We start from the raw sequence: 19,432 nt of genomic DNA on the forward strand, positions 1-19,432 counted from the left end.
CTCCAAAAAACAAGCAAGAGAACACAAGTGTCGGTCTTTTTGGATCCCTGAAAGAGAGAAGTTGCGAAGGAGAGATCTCAGAGAACCCTCCAAGACTCAGGGTATCATCCCTGGCACCGAAGGAGTGAGGAGAGCAGGGGTGATGTATGATGTTAAGTGAGAAGAAAGATCTTACTCTGATGCTATTAGACACAAATATAAGGCGAAAGAGACAGAGGCAGCCCCAAGCTTCTGCAGGACCCAGAGAGGCTAACCTTAACCTTAGTGTGATCAAGAATATGGGTGATTTTTCAAAGGATTTTCCAGACTGTGCATTAGACTGTATGTTGGATACCTGGACTGATCAGTGGTAGAGTGCCGCCCTACCTGAGCTGGCAGAAGCCTCAGAGCATCCCTCTGAGCGGTGGGACAAACTGCTCTGCGTGCAACGACAGAGAGAACCCGACAGAACACACTGGACACTGGCGGGTGTGTCCAGACTTCTGACGTTGTCACAGGATGCTGTCATCTACAAAGTGCAGGAAACTTGATGACCTCACTTATGAGTTGCAAAAAGAATAAACAATCATAGGTTCAGTGTATTTACAGCTATCCCAGGATGCAAGCAGTGGCAGGAAATAGAATGCTAGGGGCTGAGCTGAATACACCCACCTAGCTGCAGGCGGTGCTGGCTGCCTCGGGTGTGTGGGGGTGGGGCTCAGTTTCTCTCTCTTCATGCCTAGCCCAGAACCCCGGTGTGGGCAACTATTTCCACACAACTGCATCTTTACCCTCTAAATATCCTCTAGGACCCTAAATGGCGGCACCTATGGTCGGGTTATCTCCTCCACTCTGGGACTAAGGAGGTGACATTGGCAAGCTGCTTGGTTTCTACTGCTGCAGAGGGGTGACTCCTGACACAGCTAAGCCCCCGCATCATGGGCTCACTGCAGAGTTTGGGTTCTAAACTCCACGGCAGCAGTGTTACGACTGTATATAGGGGTGCTGGACCTATCCACTGTTGACTCCAGAGCAGCCAGAGAACAAAGCCAGGGTCCATCCTGATTTCGAATCAGAAGTTAGTTACCGGCCCTGAGTACCGCGGATAGAGAAGTTGAAGTAGAAAAAGTTGAGACGCACAGTGGGCAAGCCCCACAGTTATGTCTTTACCCCATTTTTACCAAGCCTGTTCTCTCATCTGTTAAACTGGTTACAACGGTCAATGGAAGGTAAGGCGTGTTCAGTACAGTGTAATTACTGCTATGCCGGCGGGGGGGGGGGGTGGGGGGAGAAGATGCCAGCCGGGTTGGAGAATCTCCCCTGATCACACACATGACCTCTCACAGCCCCAACCCCACCCCGAGATAGATGTGAGCACCATCTCCCGCCTGGTTTAGGTTCGGCCTCCGTGCTCAGCCAAAAACAGCTCCCGAGGCTGGCAAAGGCCCCAGGGGCCTCCAACGAGGGGCAGAGTGAGGGAAGCTGAATGAACAGGGGTCCTTGGCTCTTCCATCTGTAAGAGGGCTTAAGACTTAAGATGCTGCTCTTCCTCCACGCCCAAGCAACAGTGAGGCAGATTGGGCAGAGGTTGGGCGCTCTGGGGTCTAGTCTCTGATGCAAGAAGACGCTGACCCTTCGGGTCACACCCACTGGCTCACAGGCAAATCATAAAACCCCTTGCGCCCTCCGCATCTAACCTTGAATAAAAGGCTGCCCCTCCAAAATGCCGGCCGACCTCAGCAAACACCTAACAAGGGGCGCGGTGTAGCTTAGCTTTCATCTGTGCATGTTCTATTAACTTGTCCAGTGAGAGCCTTTGCCTGAGACTTGGAGAAGGCCTCAGCGCTCGGCTCGCACCTTCGGAAATCCTAAAAGAAGCACGCGTGCGTTAGCGCACTCACTTTAATGGGAAGAGGGTTCTCATTTCTTACAGCAACAGGTAAAAACATAAATACGGGTGGGTGGGCGGCGGCGAGGCAACCAGGGCCCGGGCGCCCGGCCCAGGCTCCGGGTCCTAGTATGGAATCCGTCGAGGGTGCCATGGCCCTGGAAGGGCTCTCCTACGGCCGAGGCATCAGACTATGCCAACAAAGGGGGACACATCGGAGAAAGGTCCCAAGCCAACGCGAGGGTGGGTGTGAAATCCGAGGGACAGGACGTAACGGGTGCCTTTCCATCCCCGGGGTCGTTGCCCTTTTCCTAAAGGTGGGAGTCGGTCCGGGGCGCCCCAGACGAGCCCTTTCCCTACCAGGCTCGGATGCCGTGCAGCGTGGAGACGCCCGAATTGGCCTGCGGCATCCCGGGACTCTGCACGGTGTTCAAGTCCCCGACGCCGAAGTTCACGAAGTTGCCATTGGCGGCGGCGGCGGGGGGCTGCGCGGCTGGGGGCGCGGCGGGGTACGCGGCGCAGCTGTAGCCGGGACTGCAGGCAGCGCCACCGTAGCCAGGGTAGGGATAGGCATTGTAGCCGTAGGCGTTGAGACCCACGCCGTAGGCGGGAGCGTAGGCCGCCGAGTCCCCCAGGCAGGGCTTCCCGTCGCGCACCAGAACGGGCACCGCGATCCTGCGCGCGGGCGGCGGCGGTGGCCCCAGCAGCTCCAGAGTCTGGTCCTGCCGCTGCCTCTTGCACTTGTAGCGGCGGTTCTGGAACCAGATCTTGACCTGCGTGGACGTGAGCTTCAGCACGCTGGCCAGCTGGTCGCGCTCGGGCGCCGACAGGTACCTCTGTTGCTTGAAGCGCCGCTCCAGCTCGTAGACCTGCGCCTGCGAGAAGAGCACGCGTGGCTTCCGTCGCCGCCGCGCGCGTGGTCGCTCGGCGCCGTCCGTCTCGGCTTTGTCCAGCTCCACCGCCTTCTGCAGCGCGCACAGCTCTGAAGGGGAGGAGAGGCAGAGAGATGGTCGGTTAGAGCGGCGGGCTCCCGGGAGTTCAGGGCCCTCGTGGGGATGGTGACAGTGGTGTCACTCTTGTCCTGTGCCGGACGCCCAGCTCCTCTTAAGCTCATCGCCCGCCGAGTGCACGGGGCTCGCACGGTTCTATGTTGGTGCAACTGCGCAGCTGGGAAGAGCCTAAGTGGCGTGGGCACCTTATGCGTTTCAGGACAAAACAAAACCAGAGAATTGTCAGGCGCCCGGTCCCAAACTCCTTCCCCGGATAGTTGGCGTTCTCGCGGTAGTCTATGATTTTAGCTTTTCTGGTTGTAAAGGAAATGAAACCACAAAGATGCTCGGAGTGAATTACATTAGGAGTACTCGGGTTTGACCCTCTGATGGTCGGCTTGTCTTTAAACAAGCAAATAAAGAACCAGAAGGCCCAAAGCTTGGCGTCTCCGGCAGGGCTGCCAGCTGATGTTTGTGTGGTTTCTGCACTTCCCAGTAACCGTGGGAGGACAGAGGCCTCTACACCGGCCCTGCAGGGTTCCAGTTGGTAGTTATCAGTTCTAGTCCTCCTCCGGTCCTTCTCTCTGCTCCTAGAGAAACCTAGATGGGAACCTCTTCAACCCGAATAAGCCCGTTCAATGAAAACACAACTCTGTAACTATGGATACAAGCTGCGCGCCTAGATTGGGCAGATTTACCACTACACTACTCGATTCCCCAGCTAAGAGAAGCCACACGGCCTTTCTGGCTTTGCCCAGATCCGGAGCTGGGCCTGGGTCTTCCCTGCTCCTTGTGGGAGCCGGCCAGGGATCTCCCTCTCTACTCCAGAGAGGGAGAGATCTGGTTCGGAAGCCTGCTCTTACTTCTCAGCGTCTTTATTCGTTCGGTATTTTTCAACATTTCCCAGAAAGGAATTTCTGCCGGATCCTGCCTGGAGATCGTACTGGAAAAACAAAGCCAAGCCCAACACCACGGCGTTGCATCTCAAAATCACGACCCTGTCCCCAGACTCCTCTCTTTTAGCACAAAGGAAGCAAGGCCCAGAAAGTCAGGGTGGGCTACACAAGGCCCAGGATCAGCGGGGCTAAGCTTTCTGTTTAGCAGTTCTCGAACTACCCCCAAATTTGAAAGAGATTTTAACTCCCCAATATGAAGATTTATTCTACCGCAAATTGTTACACAGCTTAACTTGATAACAGATCGAAGAGCAAGGCCCTAACCACCTACTGGGATTTTGTAGGCCTAAAACAATTCTAAACTCTCTCTCTCCCCCTACCCCTTTTCTGATATTCTAAATTCTGCGTTCCCTCTAAACTTCTGATTGACTGCGGGGGCGGCAAGAAGATCCTGGACAACCTGGAATCTCACGCTCCAAATTCCCTGCACCCAGCCTTCACCCCAGACAAGCACTGTCAGGCCCGGGTTTCCTGGCTCAGGGATTTGGGCATGAAAGCGACTCCAGAAGGGAAGGACTTGGGGTTCTCCTTACCTTTCTTATCAGCCCGAGGGTCCTTGGCCAGGTCAGGGTCACCGTAGGCTCGCGGATAAAATGTGGGAGCGGCTGGGAAGGCAGGCGAGCACTTGGGGGACGAAGGCGCGGGGCCCAGCTCCGCGCGCAGCTCTGCCAGGCCGGACGCTGCGGCCTCGGGCCCTGAGTAGGCCTCGGGCTTGAAGGCGGCCAGCATGCAGGAGGCGGGCGCCAGGGTAGCCTCGAGGCGCGCAGACAGGTCCCCAGCCGCCAGGCTGCGCTGCTGCTGCTCTAGGTTCAGGATGTCTTTGACTGAGAAGGGCGTGGGTGTGAGCGCAGGGCTGGGGAACATGGTGGCGACCCCGGTCTCACAGCGCCAGGTGGGTGGCAGAGAGTGGCGCTGCCCACCCCCGGGGACAGCCTCCCCGCATGGTGCCCGCTGCCCGCCTGCGCACCCGCCTCTCTGTCCAGGATGTGGCGCGCAGCAGCAGGTAGCGCGGAGCACCAGGGGCAGAAGAGGCGGGAGCAGGCCGGAGTAGGGGGGATTCAGCCTGCCATTGGGCCAGGGGCCTCGATGACAGGAGCGACGGGCAGTTCTGCGTCACCTAATATAGACATAGGGATAAGGAGAAAAAAACTCTGCTCAGCTTTTTTTTTTAAAGGGGCCGCGACACATTTGGAATAGCCTCCCACTCCTGCAGATTTGCTCTTTGTTAGTCTGAAAATCCCAGCCAGACGCATTCAAGGAAAATACCCGATTCTGTTGTGATGGGTCTAAACGCAGGGTTGGAGTGGGTCTAGGATTTGAATAAATATCCTTTTGCACCTATCACTAAATGGGTTAGTGAGGATGGGTGGAAAGCCAGGAGAGGGGTTATTTTCAGGGATCAAGACTATCGCTACAACATTGTTTACTGAAGTCTGCCCAAGAGTAGCTTGAATGGGAAGAGAAGCGCCAAGCGGGAGTTGTTCTGGACGGATAACATATCAGTGTCAATTTAGGACCTGGGTGACGGAGAGGCATTTAATTTAACCTACAGGACCAAATTCAACCCAGGATTCCAGACAGGCCCCAAGGGGTTCTGATCTGAATGGGAAGGTGAAGTGGGTAATCCTGGGGTGGGAGTGGCCACCTGCTTCACACTGAGCCCCACCGGCACCTCTCCTGGGAGGTGCTTCTCTCTTCCGTGAGGAAGCCAACCCAAGGTCAGCCCAGCTTCCCGAGGAGAGCTACCTTCCCACTGGGGCTGCCTAGATTCTCCTGAAGACCAAGCTGCTTCATTTTTTCACCCCTCCTAGGTCACCAACAAAATCCCCAGACCTTTTCTAGCCCCAACCCCCCCCCCCAGGGGCCCACTGAGGCTTCTACTCCACAGAGCAGGGGCAGGTGGAGGGGGAATTTTCAGTAATGGTCTGGTTCTGTTTGAAAACTGTCAGGGTTTAAGGATCCCTCGTTCTTTCGGTACTAAGAGAGCTGACTGGATCTTAGGAACACGTAGGCCCTCCTGGACCCCAGCAGAGTGGGCTTTCTCCAGCTATAATCTCAAAAAGAGAAGGCACATTGCCTCCGGGCAAAACCTACCCCATCAAAGAATGGTAAGGCTAGCCACTGGAAGAGTTTGGGCTCCTCATCTGGATTCTGATAAAGCCTCACCACACACCGACTTGCAAAGGAAATGTCCCCTCACAAATCAATGTGGTGAGGATTTATCACGTTATATATATATTCCCAGAGTTCACAGATCTGTGGATCAGGAAGGCAAGGATATCAAGGACTAGTTGACCACCAGAGATTTTGGAATAGAAAAGGGGGTGTGGGGGTAGGGTCAAAGGTTAGCTAAAGGAGCCACTCTTAAGTCGTGAACCCAAATCCCAGAGATCTAAAATTTTGTGAGTGGAGAGTATGTATGACCTGTCTCTCCCGGTGTGCCACTGGGCGCTGGCAACCATCTGGACTATAACGAATCTAGCATAGGCCTGATTTTTCGTCCCTCCCTGTCTCTCCTCAAACCCAAACTACCAAGGCCTTGGGTCTTCAACTAAAGGAGAAGGAGACCCAGCTCCAGGCAGCAGGTCAAGTACAACTCCGCAGAAAACCCAATTCCAGGCTCCCGCGCCAGACTTGGGAAGTGGTAGAGAGATCTCAACCCAAGGACCACAGAGCGTTGGAAGCTGCTAGCTCCAGCTTCAGAGGAAGCCTTTTCACAGACGTGGGGTGGGAAAGCCGAATGTCTCCGTTCCCTTCACTTTTCACCTTCCACTGTGTTCCCTTGCCTTTGCCGGTTTTTTTTTCCCCCTCCCTTCCTTGCCACGACTTTTTGTTACTGGTCTTACAGTTACTGTTCTGAACCAGCCTAGCTGGGGACCCTTACTAGCTTTTGAAGATCGGTTTCTCTGGGTTGGAGGGGATGTCTATCACCCAGGCGGTGACGTCTGGCAAACCAGCCACATCCGATTCAATTAAAAGTCTTGCTGAAAACAGCTTCGGGCGAGGGTCCTGGGAGTCCTGTTAAGTGAATCGGCTGGCCCTGCAGATCGTGATGACAGTTTGAAAGATTAGTGTGAGCCGACGCCTGAAATATTACCGTTTAATTGGGGGGAGCGTATAACGAGGTCGCATCCGGGATCCCTGGTTTACGTCCTTTTTAAAAAAGAGATAGTTCTGAGAGGGAACATTTCCTTTGCAAATCAATGTGGTGAGCATTTATCACCTTTTTCGGATATAAGGCTCCCAGAGTTGACGGATCTGTGGGTCAGGTGTCAAGAAAAAGGAAGAAAACTCTTCTAATTTGATCAAAATCTGTGACTTTTCCACCCTTACAACCTTGGTGAAAAGGCCCTGGCCTTTCTCTTTGGAGAGGAAGCAGGGACAGAGTGAGATAAATAGGCAAAGCAGAATTGGGGTGACCCGCAGGGGCGGAGGAGGGGGGAGTTTGCAGAGAGCTGTCTAGAGCACTTTCCAACTTGGCTTCTGTTGTCCTTAAACCAATACCAAAGATCTATACATACATACACATATACGTATATGTGAAGCTTCATACACACACACACACACACACACACACACACACACATACATACATACATACATACATATATGACTGGGGAGGGGCGCGTCTTCTCCCCAAAGGCAGATGACTCAACCTGGCTTTCTCTCTAAGTAGCACTTGGACAAACACAACCTTCAGTTGAGAGGGGCAGAGACAAAGAAGACTGGAGGAGACCGAGAAAATCTGCTGGAATTATTTCTTTGCCTTTTAAAGACTTGGTGCTTTAGGATTAGTCAAATTCCAGGGTAGCTCCAGCGCATCCTGCGTAAATAAATTATTATTGATTGAAAAGCGATCGGCACGGCCCGAGCCAACCCCCCCCCTCCTGCAATCAGCAGCGCCGGCCGCGAAAGGTATATATGATTAATTGAAAGATAAGCTGCAACTATCACCCGGAATGTCATTAATGCGCCGGGGAGACGTCCATTGGAGACAGGCAGCGTTATCCGTAGCTTTATCTTCAACAACGCCTCGTTCTCTTGGCCCGCGCCAGGGAAACAGATGGGGGTTTCTGTCTGGGACGCTCGCCCCGTGTTTATATTTTGGGAAGAATCGCAACTCTAGGGAGTCCCCGGCGGGCCCCCTGATAAATGAACATTAGCACTTTTTCGGACTACTGTATCAACAAAGGGGCCGCGGCGCAGCAATAATTGGCGAGAAAGCAAACAGAGGGCCGAGAGCGCGACTCTGCTCTTCGTCGGGCTGATGGATGAGCAGTGCGGCCGCCTCCTGGCCTGGCCCGTGCTTCCTTCCCGCGGGTCGCGCAGGGCCGGCGGCTCTGAAAGGAGGCACTGGCTGCCGGGACTCAGCCCCGAACTCAGCGCTCCTAGCCGGCGCCCTCGGACGTGGAGGTGGTGCTTCTTAGGTCCTCTCACCTGGTTAAGAAGAAGGTCGCAGGAGAGAGTGACTTGCTCCCTCAAGGCTACCCAGACTGGAAGTGGCAATCGCTGTTTCTTCCCTGTTTGTCAATGGAAAGAAAGCAAGATGCCCGCTTCCAGAGAAGAGAACCTGGAAGTGTCCCTACACTGTCATGCGAAAGAATTCTTCACAAGGGGGGGGGGGTATGGAGAGAGACAGAGACACACAGAGAGATACGCAGAGAGTGACAGACGCACAGAATATGTATTTGAGGTCAACTTTTTTTTTTTTTTTTTTTTTGCTAAGGCCTTACTGAGATAGAATTCACTCACCCTACTCCACAATTAATTTGAGGTCACCCACCCCCAAGAAACTTTCAGCCTTCAACCTCCACGCATCCTTTTCAGCCCCAGTCACTACTAATCTACTTCGGCCTCTGTGGATTTGCGTCTCCTGTGTGGGTCCTACAAACAAGCCCATACAATATATTATGACCTTTTGTGTCTGGCATCTCTCAATTAGCATAGCGTGTAACAGATCCACGTTGTGACATTTATCAGTATGCGTAATATCCAGTTGTGTGGATAAGGCATTTTTGTTAACCAGTTCATTAGTTGGTTGCTATTTGGGTGTTTGTGCTTTTTTGCTATTCTGAAAAACCTACTTTCACAGATTGGGAAAACCTTCCTCTGGTCTCCCTGTTATTACCAACCCTACCCTTCCCCAGTGGGGACTGAACTTTCTGTGATACTCTGTTCTTGCTGTATCCCAATTCTTAATTTTGTTTTTTGGGTTTTTTTTTTTTTTTTTTTTTACAAGTTTTCAGATTTTCATTTTGGGCTGAGCTCACCGTACCTAGCAGCAGTCCTGCCTTCTAGGTTGTCAGGCAGAGCCCTGGAAATACGGTTACAAGCCTAGGGCTTCTGGCTCTGCCCCAAGGTGCAAGGACTGAATCAGTCCAGGGAGAGGGGAGGGGGGCGGGGCAGTGTGCTGTTTTCAAGGGCAGCCCCCAGTGTGCTGTTTTCAAGGCAAACAGAGAGTCCATCCTGGTCATAGAAAGAACTGAAAACCACGAAGGAGAGACTCAGAGCAACCTGGTAAAGGAGTGTGCGCCTTTCTGTCTAGAGAATCCAGGACTTTCGCCTGTTTCTTGAGGACTCCAGACTCAACTCATTTGAGGGTATTTGGCCTAATTTTCTCCACCCCTTCATCTGCACTGACAGGTGGGTAAATGTTTGCCCAACAAGCTAGACCTGAGTGTGATTCTCAGGAATCTCCACAAGTGCACCAGGGCATCCACACACCCAGATTCACACGCAACATACAAACGATGATCTTTAAGTGTTAGCCACAGTAAGGATACTAATTTGGAAGGTTTGCTTATTTTTTTGAGGGAGAGTGAATAGAAGAAAAGATTGAGAAACCACAGGAGAGTGCTTTAAAATGTTGCCAAGGATACCATAAATAAAACTAAAGAAAAATAACCTGGAGAGAACAACGGAGGGAGCACATAATGAAGTTATGAATTTAATAATATACCTAGAACATGTTCTGGTAGATCAATAAGGAAATTACTCAACAGAACAGTTATAATATTGGCCAAGACTAGAAGAATCACACTAGGGGGAAAAGTGAGGGTGGGGTTGGGGGAGAGTGTAAACAAAAAAAGAAATACAAGTTTAAAAATGTCAACCAAATCATAGAGGTCAATGGTATATATTAGATTAACAAATGTAAAAAAAAATGACACCCTAGCTTCCTAATAAGTAATAAAGTTGAGCAAATTTAGGAAAAAAACCCACACATCCATTTTATACTGTGGACATAGTCGAATGGAAAAGGGCTTGCCTAGCGTTCCGGAGGCCTGGGCTTGACACTGGGTCTGCCGGTTTCTGCCAAGTGACCTTTCCATGTGGTTCAATAGAAGAATAAATTTAAAATCCTCTCTGGAGCAGTCTGGTTCTGCCAACGTGTAAAATGCACAAACCATTTGACAGGATATTTTTCCCATCCCGTAACTTTTTGCAGATACACACGCATGTGCAAATAATTTTTTAAGAATGAAATTAAAAAAAAAAACCACTCCAATGTATTTATTTTGTGTGTGTGGGGGGGAACTTGTTAAAATCACGTTATACCAAGTGAAACTGAAGATCTAGGAAAGAGTTCTGCTTATATTTATGGCTATGTTTTTACAATATATTAACTAATATAAAACCAAGATACAGGCTCCTTCCTTGCTGGCACACTGCGTACTTTTGTAGGCAAGCTCACTATCACTGAGCTATACAAAAAGTTTGGGTTTTACTTGTTTAACAGTTCATATGCCAGAGGACAACTTGCTGGAGTTGGCTCTCTTCTTGTCTGAATCCAGATCCTCAGGCTTGTTAGCAACCACCCTTTACCAATCACCAGCATCTGTCTGTCTGTCTGTCTATCCACAGTCTGAATTGTCCTTTGTCAACAGTATCCACTTTTGTTGCTGTTTGGTGTGTTCCGTAGCCAAGCCTGGCCTCAGACTCCAACCCTCCAGCAATTCTCCAGCCCCAGCCTCCTAAATGCTGAGATAAGAGGCATGAACCACTATGCTTGTCTCTACTTTATTGGGAAGCTAGGGATGTCATTTTCTTTTTAATTAAGGATTTAAGAAATGTTAAAGGAAGCTCTGAAGGAAGAACGGGGGTGGGGGGATCTGAATCAAACATCATAGTATATTGTAGTAATCCTGAGCGAGCACGATTTTGCTTGTTTTGTTCTGCTTTGGCTTTTGGAGCTATGGAAGTATCTGACCGGAATTCTGGGGCAACTGTTAAAATGATAGACTCATATGCCTTTCCTCTCAGTTTTGAAATTTTAAAAAATCAAAGGTGAAGTTTGTGACAGAGAGCCCAAGTGGCAGTCCAGTAGTAAACTCACCACAGTGGGTCAGAAAGGACGGGCCAGGGTCCCAGCATGTGTGTGTGTGTGTGTGTGTGTGTGTACTTTGTCCAGAATGATCTGATCCTAGCCTCCATTGAGCAAAGTTGCCCTCTAACATTTCCTTGAAGTGGGCTTTGGTCTCAGAGCACCCACCTGAAGGCACACGCTGCACCTCACTGATAGCTCCCACATTCTCAGTGTACCAAGGGGGAGTGGGAAGGAGGCCGGCCAAAAGGTCGCACACTCTACCACTACTACCACCACTGCCACACTACAACTGCCGCTGCCACCACCATCACCACTACCACCACCATCATCACCACACCACCACCACCACCACCACCACCACCACCACTACCACCACCACCACTACCACCACCACCACCACTACCACCACCACCACCACCACCACTACCACCACCATCATCACCACACCACCACCACCACCACCACCACTACCACCACCACCACTACCACCACCACCACTACCACCACCACCACCACCACCACCATCACCACTACCACCACCATCATCACCACACCACCACCACCACTACCACCACCACCACCACCACCACCACCACTACCACCACCATCATCACCACACCACCACCACCACTACCACTACCACCACCACTACCACCCCACCACCACCACAGCACCACCACGCCTGGATACTGGCCCAGCTTGGGGAGGAGTTGGCAGCCTAGTCTAGCTTAGGTCTGTTTGTCCATCCTTCCCCAGGTGCATGGGGGAGCTCTGGGCACCTCTCTGATGAATCACAACTAGATCTAGGGTCTTACTAACCAAATTGAGGTGGCTTTCCTATCTTGGGGTACAGGAATTGGTACAAATATTTCCTACATGGTGCCCCCCTAATATCTAGTGGGAACTTTCGTGAACCTAGAATTTTTCACCTGTCATGGGGCCACTTAGGACTTCTTGACCTCATAGGGACACCACTTTCAGCTTCTACGCTCTTACTAGGACAAGTTTCCAGGGAGAAGTGTGCCACCGCAGCCTGCCCCAGAATGACCACCGGTTCCCTCTTTGCCTAGAGCAGGGCTGAACAGCATTCCCAAGCCTTCTGTCCAATTGCACTGGAGATGTGTTCACCACATGTGACCATCACAAACATCCTGGGTCATTCTTTCCCCTCAGGGTTAAATATATTAAAAAAGCAAAACAAGACAAACAAAAAGAAAACAGAGCCAAATGTTAACAATATCCCTCTTTCCAAAAAGTTTTGTGAGTTTGATCAATCTGGACTGCTTTCTGTCCCTACCTAGGAAGACTGTACCCTGTCCAGCAATGGTCGGTTTCCTTAGCAATAGATAAAAATAGTTGGAGCAATGGCTACTTTTATTAAAAAAAAAAATAGATACCAAATCACAAAACCAAAGGACAAACATGGAAAGGGGGAATTTATACAGCAAGCCCCTCAGCCTCAATTTACCTTACCCAAGACATATAAACATATATACATGTGTGTGTGTATATATATACATATATATACGCACACATATATACATAAACATATGATGTACACACTCACATCCTACTTCTTTCTGGGGACTGGACTCAGGGTCCCTCATATGCTGGTTAAATGCTGACTACAATTCACTTTATTGAGAGATAGTAAGTCTGAACTACAATTAGCAGGTTCATAAGTATACTGTCCGGTGAGCCTGGGCACGTGGAAAAGCTCATGCAAAGTTCGAAGAAATACAAGAAACGCTGATATTTTAAATGAGCTCCTTCCAGGGTCTGTCACAGACTTGGTGAGAAGTACATCTTCCGCGGATTTTATTTGTAAGTTTATAGAAAGCTTCAAAAAGCAGATGGCGTTTTCCCGAAATTCTGCGTGCTCCTTTACGTTTTTGCACCTAAAATTTGTCGTTAGTTTCTTGCTGCTCACAGGTTCCTAATGCGTTATGAGGGGATGTTTCCAAAAGGCGACGTTTCTCTTTGGTTACTTGCTGGCTGTGGTCGGTTTGATGGATCCGACCAGGAGCCGCATTCCGACTTCTGCAGCCCGTTTCCTTATCTTCGTTTTCTTTCCCCCAAACTCCGGGTTCCGCCGTGCCAGTAACAAGGTCTTCCACCTGCCCTGTCCCCTGCAAACTGATACAGGACAAACAGCGCTCAAAGGTGGGGGTCCTGCCCGTTCCTACGGATCGCGTCTCCGAAGGTGATAATTTGAAAAATCAGGTGACATTGAAGTGGGACAAGGATTCAGGATGCAGCGAAGAGAAAATAGTGCTTTCAGAGAGCTCCGCTAGCGAAGCGGTGTGGAGCTCTGGGAGGTGGCTCTGACGCTTTGGGTGTGAGAGCGCAAACTGAGCGACGCGCGGCGGCGGGCCACGCGTGGGGTTTCGCTCCTAGCTTCACCGACGAACCGGGTCTCCGAGTGTGCCGCGGGCTGTGGTCAGAGTCGAAGAGTCACTGTCTGATCCGAGGGGTTGAAACCCAGCGGGCAGCCGGAGAGCCTCCGCCTCCCTCCAGGACTGCTGGGGTCTCCGGTGGGCGTGAATCAGGCTGTGGAGTGGTTACCGCACCGTCCTAGGATCCTCGCTGCCCTTTCTCCCTCCGCACCACCTTTTTCTTCTCAGGCCGAGCTTTGCAGCCCTTCATGTTTTATGCACATAAGCTGGTGTCCCGTGGAACATGCCGCGTTCTCCCACGCGGGCCGAGCGGACTGTGAACCGGTGGGCAGCCAAGTGTAGCACGGGGAGCGCCCAGACTACGGACTGTTGGGAATCAGGGTCTACCCAGAGCCACCCTGGGTGGCTCGGGACTTCGGAGCCCCGGAGCCCCTACGGCATTCGGCCAGCGCAGGAATTGGCGAAAAGCGGGATGGAGACGCTAAAGGAACACAGTGTCACACGCCACCCTTTCAAGGTGCACGTGACGGCGGCAGACATTCAAGCCCTTAAAGGGAGAATTTAAATTTGGGATGAGTTACGGATGGAACTCGGAGGCACACCGGGTAGTGTGAACAACACGCTCGGGGACTTGGCGGGAGAGCTCACAATTCCGTAGGGCACAGGGACGGGAGCTGGCTCCGCCCCGCCTCAGTCCAAACTTCAGTCTCCGCCGGGTGTACAGGCGTCTTTGCGCTCCCAGGACTCTACTCGCACGTCTGCTGTACAAACTCTCTGCTGTGTGGCCTTGTATCTTTAGGTAGGGGACATCTTTTGTCTCTCGGCAAGAAGCTTTCCTCGGGGAAGATAAAGTAATCGATAGGGTCTTTTTAAATAGCTCCGAGTTTCCTGTCGGGCCAGGAGTATCAGCGCGCGCACCAAATCTGCTCTGGTATGTCATCTTATCTCCCTTCCCCGCTGTTGTCCCCAAATGCTGCCTGTCAAGAGAGACGCCACCCGCATTAGGACCCAGACTGGGGCCCTTCCGCTCGGGGTCACACGCTGCCCCCTTGGCTCCGCATTCTGGAGGGTGGGAAGGAGATGCTGCAGCCCGGGTGAAGATTCTGGGACATGGGGGGGGGTGTCACTGTGGCACACTGTCACTCAGAACGGGACGTGTGTGTGGACTGTTTTCTAACCACGAACACGGGGGACAGCCCGACAGCGCGTTGATTGCTTTGTGAAGGAAAATTTCAGAGAGCTCCAGCCTGGTCCCAGCTTTCCCTAACTCCAGGATGACTTTGGTGGCGGAGAGGACAGGGTCAACCTCAGAATCCAGGCCATTCTCCTTTACTTCAACTGCTTACTTCCTGTAGGCAGAGAAGGCTGCAGAGATCTGCCTTGGGGCTGCTCTAAGACCTTAGCCAACAAAGGAAGGCTGAGGCAGCGGCGGTGACCACTTGGGCAGTTTTTTCTTAAAGTAGTGAGTGAGTCCTGGGAAAATCTTTGGGCCAGGCCTCTTCAGCCTAAACCCTCGTGGTTCTAAGACACCCTGATCAGATAGCTAGGCACAGATACTCTTTGTGTGTCTAGGCACAGATATGTGACCACCCTTCATTTTTCTTTTTCTATATCCGGCCAACTGAATCTTCCTTTTTAAACAAAGAAAATAAAACCCACTCAGATGCCCTCTGTCCCCATCAGTACTGGTTTCCACTAGCCACATCCGTCTCAGGCACATCCAACACCCTTTATGTCACACTGACACACAGGGCTGGGGAAATCACTTCTTGGCTTCAGTACAGGCTTGCTCCTTTCCAATTGCCCAGGATCATTCAGGATTACTGGAACTGCGGAGAGAGGACCACCCACCAAAACACAGCCCGAGGATAAGCTAGGCCTTGGGAAAATCTCCCTTGTCATTTATCAGGGTTTATTTACCCAAGATAGCAGTTTCTGTATGGAAACAAAGTAGGGGCAAACATCACCCTTCTCCCTGCTGCCAAGGAAGAGGCATTTCTGAATCTTAGGTCCGTCCACCTGCTCTCAGTGGGCCCCGTGCATATTATCCCAGTCCTAACTGAAGCTGATTCTTAGCAATAGCAAAAGACTACAAACTGAACACCTCAATGGTTTGCGAGTCATGGCTCTCTGGTCTCTTGCATTATTCTGGACAGACCTAGTCAGGCAGAGTGCTCAGTCAGTGAAGAGACACTTGAAGGGTTTTTCCTAACAAAAAGTGGGAGACCCAGAGAGTGACAGGAACACCTGCCCTGTGGTTAAACCTTTTCTGGAAGGGAGGCTATACTGCCTGGTTGGTCTAGGTGGTGGGAGGAGAGGTGAGCTGGTCCTGCTCTATTTCTGTGACCCACCCTTCCACCCCGCAGGCAGGCGCAGGGCAGCAGCTCTGCCTCCCTCTGCTCTCCGAGCCTTCCTTGTTCTTGTGTCTTTTGATTCCAACACCGAGGTGCGCAGAATAAACGTGAAGAGACCTGTGCATTTTCCCAAACGGAACACAAGAAATAGAACACCCAGCTGCCTTGAGCCTGGGCTTCCTCAGGTAACCACAATTCATTCTTTCACTCTCTCTCTCTCTCTCTCTCTCTCTCTCTCTCTCTCTCTCTCTCTCTCTCTCCCCCCTTCTCCTCTCACCCCCCCATTTCCCTCCCTCCCTCCCCCTCCCTCTCTCCAAGGTTTAGGGATGTGCTGAATTACAGATGTGTGTCACCACACATCACTCTGACACTGACTCTTCACCTACTTTTGAGCTCCCCTGTATACCCAAGCTTGAGGGAAGGGGACTTTGTGCCTGACAATACTTAAGCAGTGTGGGTTCAGAGGTCCTGCCAGGTTGGAGCTGTCAACTCTGTGCTCTCTCATTGTATCAATATATTCCAGGTTGAACAGTCCCGACTAAAAGCCCAAAATGCCCACAGTCTGAAACAGCCCCTGTACCCACACTGGAGCTCCATGTGCCCCTCAAAGGGAAAGGCCAGTAACACTGTGCAAAAAAACGACTCTCAGGCTGTGTGTATATTAAGCAACTGAATTCTGCGTTCACCATGGAGTCCTGTCCCTGAGATGCCTCCCTCTCACCATAAACAAATATGTAGGCAACTCTCCCAAAATCAAAATCTGAAGGGATCGAACCCCACATCACTCTGGTGGGTAGTGCTTCAAATAAAGTGTACCCCGTATGCTGTTCCCAGGTCTGTTCTGCCTGCGTCTCTTGCATGTCACATTTCCTGTTTTCTGTTTGTTCGTTTTTTGTTTTGTTTAGTTTTGTTTTTGTTTTTGTTTGTTCTGAGCACTCTAGTGCCTGCCTTTCCCACACACTTTTCTCGTGTGTAAACACTCCTGAGTAGCAGTGCTCAGACACAGGATAGTCCCAGACTCAGTTTTAGTTGGTTCTCAACAGTTTTCCCCACCGCTGAACGGCACTGGCTTTTCAGCAGCCAGTCAATGCTATGCTGCGTTTTAAAGTTTAAGCAGTCTGGCAGGGCTGCATTATCTGGACAGACTAGAGAACTGAGATATTTTCAAAGGCTTATTGGCCTTTTGAATACATTTGCCGAAATGTCTGTCTGCCTACCTTTTCTGGTCTTTTATTCTCATTAATATACTTTTATTTAATTCTTCAAGGGGTTGTTTTTATTTTATTTTTCTGGCGCAGTACTTACAACCGTTGGGAATATTAAGTAATGCTTTGATAAATATATAGTTTGTCGAGTGCTTAAGTCAAGTTAAACATAGATTATTTCCTCAAATACTATTCTTCCTGGCTTTCTGTACCCTGGGTTGCTATTGTGCATAAACTTTTCCACTCTGACCCAGCGTCTTACTACACAGTTGCTTGGTCCCTGCTGAGATTTAGCCTTCCTTTACAGCCCTCCTACCCGCTTAGCTGCCTTTTATCGCTTAGCTGCCTTTTATCATTTGTATTTGACACAGGGCTCACTCTGCCCTGACTGCCAGGGAACTCTCAGTGCAGACCAAGCTTGCCTCAAACTTATAGGTGTGTGCCCCCACCCTGGCCTGGCTCCTGCCTTGTTTTTTAACTCCCCTAAGAATGTTGGATGATCCTCGAGGGGGCAACCCGCTGGACCAGTGACTGTGGTTATTCTGGCCTTGAGGTTGTGGTACTGTCTGGCAGCTGAGTAATCTGGTCTCTGAGCAACATGACCCTCAACCAAGGAAAGTCTTGAAGACAGAACCCTGGACCAGTTCTGTTTGCTTTTCTTAAGTTGCTAAAACATCAGATATCACCTGTCCTAATGATCCAGTGGTACCCACAGAACCACCTGCTACATTTGTTACTTTTGTCCTTCTCTCCGGTGCACAGTGATGGGTTAGATTCCCACCAAGCAGTTCATCCCACGGCTGTTGTTTGGGTCTTGTGCTTGGTGGTGAGACCAGGATCTAAGGTTCCCTTGGCAACAGTCCACCTGAGCCATGTCTCAATTCTAAATTCCACATGTTCTTACATTTAAAAAAATTAAAAATTCATTTTCTGTGTACGTGCCATGACAGCCCACCCAAGGGCCTCAGAGGACAAGTTTCAGGAATCCTTTCTCTCTCAGTTTGTGTGGACCAGGAATGAAATACAGGTTACCAGCTGGTAGTGAGGACCTTTACCCTGTGAACCCTCAACTGTCGCATGCTTCTAAAAGAGCAAACCAAGGTGATTGCAGGTCAGAAGCAAAAATCCCCAGAAACCCGACACCTTTCTCTCTGGATGTGAGGAAACAAAAAGCATCATTTAATACAGCCCTTCTGCAGTCTGCTAGTTCTAAAGCACTTTTATTTGTACATATTAGGTGAAGATAGCATATGATTTTTTAAAAATTATGTTGATTGATTGATTTTTATTGAGATAACGTTTCTCTGTGTAGCTTTGGCTATCCCAGAACTCTCCCTGAGGATCGGGCTGTCCTGGAACTCACAGAGATGCCTGAGTTCTGGGACTAACACATCCACCACCACCACAGGAGGCTTAGTTTGATCATCTAAAAGTGTCTATAAGCCACTGATATTTTTCTTTGCATCTTCTGACTATTGGGCTTTTCACTTCTTTTCTTACTGATGTTTCTAATCTCTTTTCCTATTAGCTAGTGACCCTTTGTCATGCATCTTTATGTGATATTTATTATTATTATTATTATATCATTTTCCTGGATGTCTCCTTAAAAGTTTTATTTAGGTTTTAGGGTGCTTGGTAATTTATGAAAGGGATATTCATACATGGTAGGGCTTTGGTTTCTAGTTAGAACTCACCATGGCCCATGGTAGGGTGGGGGCAGCCCACTGTTAAGTCCACGGGACAAAGGCCATAAGCTGTTTCACTTTGAGCACCAGGAACCCATGATCTTATCCTTAGAGACTAGCCTAATCTTGGCATTTCCATCCTGGGCATCAAGTCTGAGGACGAATAAGGGAGTGTCTGTGAACTCTCCAAGGTCAGAAAGAAACTTCCAGTTGGCAAAACAAGTAGAACAGAGGGAGGAAAGCCCCGGATGTCAGGCTTGGGGAGGGGAAGAGCCCGGGAAGACATGGGGAAGACCTCAGGGAATGACATACAGAAAAGTCTTCTGGGCAGACTCAGGCTTAGGACTATGGCTACATCCTAATTCTGGACAATGTTTGCCCATCTTGAACCTTGACCTTCTCATCGGTAAAATGAGACAATAGTCAGGCTTCTTTAAAAGACTGTGGGCAAAACCCAAAAAACAACAAACAAATAAACAAACAAAACCAACCTGTGGACATTAACCTCAATAAGAGCAACCTCAATAGCAGGATCATTCCAGTGTATTCTCCTTAATAGGAGAAAAGCAGGAGGGCTTGCTGCAGGGTAGCCCGGCACCAACAGATTTCCCCAGCCGAAGTGACTTATGGACAGATTGTTAGGTGGTCCCAGA

General features: G+C 50.4%; 1 protein-coding gene across 1 annotated transcript; it reads right to left on the reverse strand.

Moving 5' to 3' along the window:
- Nucleotides 1-2,223: 2,223 nt before the first annotated feature.
- On the reverse strand, nt 2,224-4,676 carry NKX2-5 (NK2 homeobox 5; the record flags this gene model as incomplete). Its single annotated transcript, XM_080942506.1, has 2 exons — nt 2,224-2,849; nt 4,346-4,676. The coding sequence occupies 2 exons, from the start codon at nt 4,674-4,676 to the stop codon at nt 2,224-2,226; spliced, it is 957 nt and encodes a 318-aa protein (XP_080798632.1).
- Between the last annotated feature and the right edge of the window lie 14,756 nt (nt 4,677-19,432).

This window comes from Micromys minutus, assembly GCF_963924665.1.
Source record: "Micromys minutus genome assembly, chromosome: 31".
Taxonomy (NCBI): Eukaryota; Metazoa; Chordata; class Mammalia; order Rodentia; family Muridae; genus Micromys; species Micromys minutus.